Below are 5,054 nucleotides of genomic sequence, written 5' to 3'. Positions count from 1 at the left end.
ATGTGTTAAACTATAATTTCCGCTGCATGTTGTCGTGGGTGTTACAACACCTACGCACAACACCTACATTCTGATACACACAACACTCACCCTCGTCACATTCACCCTGTGGAAACGGAACTTTCAATTGGTATCAGAGCCTCCACTTGACACTACTAAGTGAGATCCTATTTTGTTTTGTTTTCCAGGTGGAAAAGGATCATGGAAGCATCAACAAACACTGTTTTAGACCTCCCGTATTGGATGGATCAAACTATGCATTATGGAAAGTAAAGATGAGGATTTTATTAAATCAATTGAAGAAAGAGCTTGGCAGCGTGTACTTGATGGTTGGAGTCCACCAAAGATTGAGGATGCTGATGGAGACACTCGGCTCAAACCTGAAAGTACATGGACAATCGATGAAGTGCAAACGTCAAATTTTAATTCCAAGGCTCTCAATGTTATATTCTCGTCTGTTGACACAAGGATGTTTAATTTAATCACCAATTGTGTTTGTGCCAAAGAAGCTTGGGATATACTTCAGAAACATTGTGAAGGATCCGAGAGTGTGCGTAAAACTAGTCTAAGGATGGTGGAATCAAAATTTGAAAGCCTGAGAATGGAGGACAAGGAGTCTATTCTTGAGTATGATAGCCGGTTGAGACAACTTTCTAATGAAGCTCACAGTCTTGGAGATCCCATGTCCAATGAAAGATTGGTGAACAAAGTTTTAAGATCTCTACCTGAGAAATTTAATGTCAAACTTTGTGCAATTGAAGAATCTAAAGACACTTCAACAATCAACCTGGATGAATTAATGAGTTCCCTCAGAACTTTTGAGATGAATCTTGATTTACAAAAGAAGGATAAAGGGAAGACAATAGCCCTTGAAGTTTCAACTGACTCTTATGATGAAATCCTTCAAATATCTAAAGAAGTGAATGAATCTGATTTAGGTGAAGATTCTATCTCTCTAATTACTAAAAAATTATGTGATTACTTGAAGAAAATGAGAGAGAAGAAGAAAATTGGACAAAAATCTGTGTTGCCCAATATCACCACTTCTGCAAAAGCTCAAAAGTTTACTCCTATGAAAGGACAATTTCGACCAAAAACTGAATTGCAAATCCAATCAAATGTCAGAAATTTGGACTCAGTACAATGCAGAGAGTGTTCTGGATTTGGACACTATGCCAATGAGTGTGCCAATCGACTTCGGAGAAACAAAGGCATGGCTGTCACTTTGAGTGATGAAGAGTCTGATGATGATCAAGGATCAAATGAATCTGAAAATCACACATCGTTGTCTGTTGTGATCAAGGAGAAGCGTTCAATGCAAATCAATCCTTTGGGTGTTGCCACAGGTGTTGCAATACCTGGTCCCAACATCTCTTCAAATTCAGTGTGTCTTAATTCTACAACCCTTGGTGAATCAAGTCAGTCTGAAAACCAAGAAATAGATGATGATGAAGTCACTCTGGAAAGTGTGCAGACAATGTATGAAGAATTGTATGAAGACTGGATCAAAAGAAATAAAGTGAATGCAATTCTCTCCAAAGAGAACACTGAGCTGAAGTCACAAGTATCACGACTTGAAGTAATCTTAAGTAAGAAAGATCTGGAATTATGCAAAGTCAAGGAAGAGCTTGGAGAAGCAACTCAAATTCTTGCGAAGCTTAATTCAAGTTCATCCAAACTTGATTCACTCTTGATGATTGGAAAGAATGACAAAGCTGGACTTGGTTATACGAATCACCAATTTGAAATAGGAGAGTCTTCCAACACTGAAAGAAAACCAACTGTCTTTGTCAAAGGAAGTGCTGAAATCTCGAATGCTACATACACTGAAAAAGGTATTTCATCAAAGAGGCAAATATCTACAAAGAAGTCCAAGTCCAGAAAACGCCACTTTATCTGCCACTATTGATTTAGACCTGGTCATATCAAACCCTACTGTTTTAAACTGAGAGATGACTACAAAAGATGGGAATCTGAACAGGTGTTGCCACAGGTGTTGTACAACATCCGGCGTAACACTGCCAATAGGAAACCATCGGTAAAAAAAGGTTTGGGTGCCAAAGGCTAATATTCAATGTTCTGTTATTTATACTTCGTTAAAAACTAACATTGCAGGAATATGGTACTTTGACAGTGGCTGTTCACGCCACATGACAGGTTCTAAAGACTATTTGACTGACTATGTTGAACTAAGGAATGGTCATGTGACATATGGTGGAGGTGCTAAAGGAAGAATAGCTGGCAAAGGGACCTTGAATGTTGATGGACTGCCTAGTCTACACAATGTGCTTTATGTCGAAGGACTTAACTCAAACTTAATAAGCATAAGTCAACTTTGTGATGATGGTTTACATGTTAAGTTTGATAAAGACAATTGTGAAGTTTTTGATAATACTGATACATGTATTTTGATAGGTACAAGGTCGGCTGACAATTGTTATCAACTTGGAGAGGACCTTGTGTGCAATCATTCAAAAGTAAGTGAACTAAACTTGTGGCATCAAAAATTGGGTCATGCAAACTTCAAGACATTAAAGAACCTTGGTAAGTACGATGCTGTGAGAGGTATGCCTAATTTATCCTCTGGAATTTCTTATGTTTGTGGTGCATGTCAAAAGGGTAAGCAAACACGTGTTCCCCATCAAGTGTTGCAACACTTTGGAACAACACGGTGTCTTAAACTCTTGCACATGGATCTTATGGGTCCAATGGAAGTGGAAAGCCTTGGAGATCTAACGGGAAAAACAATCGAGGACGATATTGATGGGCTACTGAACATAAGTGAGACACTGCCTAACACAGATGTTGCACCCGGTGTTGTAACACCTGAGACAACACCTGCACTGGCAGAATCAAATGATGAACCAGGAAAATATACTGAAAATGATGATGTTGTAACCAATGAAGGGATTGATATTCCCAGTAAGATTCAGAAAAATCATCCATCATCTCAGATCATTGGAGAAGCATTTGGAGGAATGCAAACTAGAAGAAAGGAGAAGGTAGATTATCGGAAAATGATGGGTCTAGTATGCATGACTTCCGTATACTCTCAAGTAAGCCATTCTTGTTTTGTTTCGCTCATTGAACCCAAAAATATAAATGAAGCCTTAAAAGATGAATTTTGGATTGATGCGATGCATGAGGAACTTGAACAATTTGTTAGGAATGATGTGTGGGATTTGGTTCCCAGACCTGATAATGTGAATGTTATTGGAACCAAATGGATTTTTAAAAACAAAACTGATGAATCTGGGATTGTTGTGAGAAATAAAGCTAGGTTAGTTGCTCAAGGGTATACTCAAATTGAAGGAATTGATTTTGATGAGACATTTGCCCCTGTTGCCCGGATTGAGTCAGTCCGACTTTTACTTGCTATCGCTTGTCACATGGACATAAAACTATATCAAATGGATGTGAAAAGTGCCTTTTTGAACGGCATTTTGAATGAAGAAGCTTATGTAAGCCAACCTAAAGGGTTCGAAGATCCAAACCACCCGAACCATGTCTACAAGTTGAAGAAGGCACTTTATGGACTTAAACAAGCTCCACGAGCATGGTATGGTAGGCTTACTGAATATCTGCTTGACTTAGGCTTCAAACGAGGTAAGGTTGATAAAACCCTTTTTATTCAAAAATTGAAGCATGATATTCTTGTGTGTCAAATTTATGTGGATGACATCATTTTTGGTGCTTCTTCTCAAAAACATGTTGATGAATTTGTTAAATGCATGTCTACCACATTTGAAATGAGCATGGTAGGAGAATTAAGTTTCTTTCTTGGATTGCAAATTAAACAAATGCATGATGGTATCTTTCTGTGTCAATCCAAGTATGCCAAGAATTTGGTGAAGAAATTTTCTACCGAGAACACTAAACACATGAAAACACCAATGGGGTCGACTGAAAAATTGTCCAAAGACGATGTTGCTGCAGGTGTTGACAACACCCAGTATCGCAGAATCATATGCAGTCTTCTTTACTTAAGTGCAAGTCGTCCCGACATCATGTTTAGTGTATGTTTGTGCGCCAGGTACCAGGCTGATCCTAAAGTCACTCATTTAAAAGCTGTCAAAAGAATTTTGAGATATATAGTCGGGACAGTTAACTTAGGTTTGTGGTACACCAAAGAAACAAACACAAATCTAGTGGGGTTTAGTGATGTTGACTGGGCTGAAAATCTAGATGATAGGAAGAGTACCACTGGAGGATGTTTTTATCTAGGTAACAATTTGGTGTCATGGTATAGTAAAAAGCAAAATTGTGTATCTCTGTCCACTGCTTAATCTGAATATGTTGCAGCTGCTAGCTGTTGTTCACAACTTTTGTAGATGAATCAAATGATTAAAGACTATGGTTTCAACAGTGACACCTTAATTGTATACTGTGACAATTCAAGTGCAATTGATATTTCAAAAAATCCAGTACAACACTCTCAAATGAAACACATAGACATTAGACATCATTTTATTCGAGATTTGGTTGATAAGGGTACAATTCGAATGGAATTTGTTAGAACTGAGAACCAACTGGCTGATATTTTTACAAAACCATTGGATTTTGAGAGATTTTCCAATCTTAGGAAGTCTCTCAGCTTGTGTGCACAATGATCACTCACGGATGTTGTCCTCGGTGTTACAACACCTGTGGACAACACTAAGCATGCATGTGCATTTTATTTTTAGGATGCTAGACATATTGCATACATCCTGTTTTGTGTGAAGCCTGTACAAGTGAAGGATACTGAATGGTGTGCTCTCAGTTGTGAATCAAACTTTCTATCAAAATTTTCTAAAGTATGGAGTGTGCTGAATCTAAGTCATTATGCTGTGAGGATGTTCGTGTACCACATGATCTTGTCCAATGTAGAAAATGACTTAGAAAATTCTTGAGCAATAAGGTGAAAAATAGAAAAGAAAAAAAAAATTGTTGTTTAGAAGAAAATGGAAAAAACTACCTAGAGGAGTCCAATGAAGACCGTTCTTCTAGTGTGGGAGCTACCACTTCTAATTCAAAATACAGATGGAAAAAGCTACCTAGAGGAGTCCTATGAA

General features: G+C 37.9%; 1 protein-coding gene across 1 annotated transcript; it reads left to right on the top strand.

Annotated features, from left to right (window-relative positions):
• The first annotated feature begins 262 nt into the window (after nt 1-262).
• LOC142550172 (uncharacterized) lies at nt 263-4,286 on the top strand. Its single transcript, XM_075659411.1, has 4 exons — nt 263-1,835; nt 2,116-2,328; nt 2,416-3,611; nt 3,834-4,286. The coding sequence occupies exons 1-4, from the start codon at nt 263-265 to the stop codon at nt 4,284-4,286; spliced, it is 3,435 nt and encodes a 1,144-aa protein (XP_075515526.1).
• Nucleotides 4,287-5,054: the final 768 nt, after the last annotated feature.

This window comes from Primulina tabacum, chromosome 6 (assembly GCF_025594145.1).
Source record: "Primulina tabacum isolate GXHZ01 chromosome 6, ASM2559414v2, whole genome shotgun sequence".
NCBI classification, from domain to species: Eukaryota; Viridiplantae; Streptophyta; class Magnoliopsida; order Lamiales; family Gesneriaceae; genus Primulina; species Primulina tabacum.
Note: the sequence above shows the minus strand (reverse complement) of the source record. Positions and strands in the feature narration are given on the sequence as shown.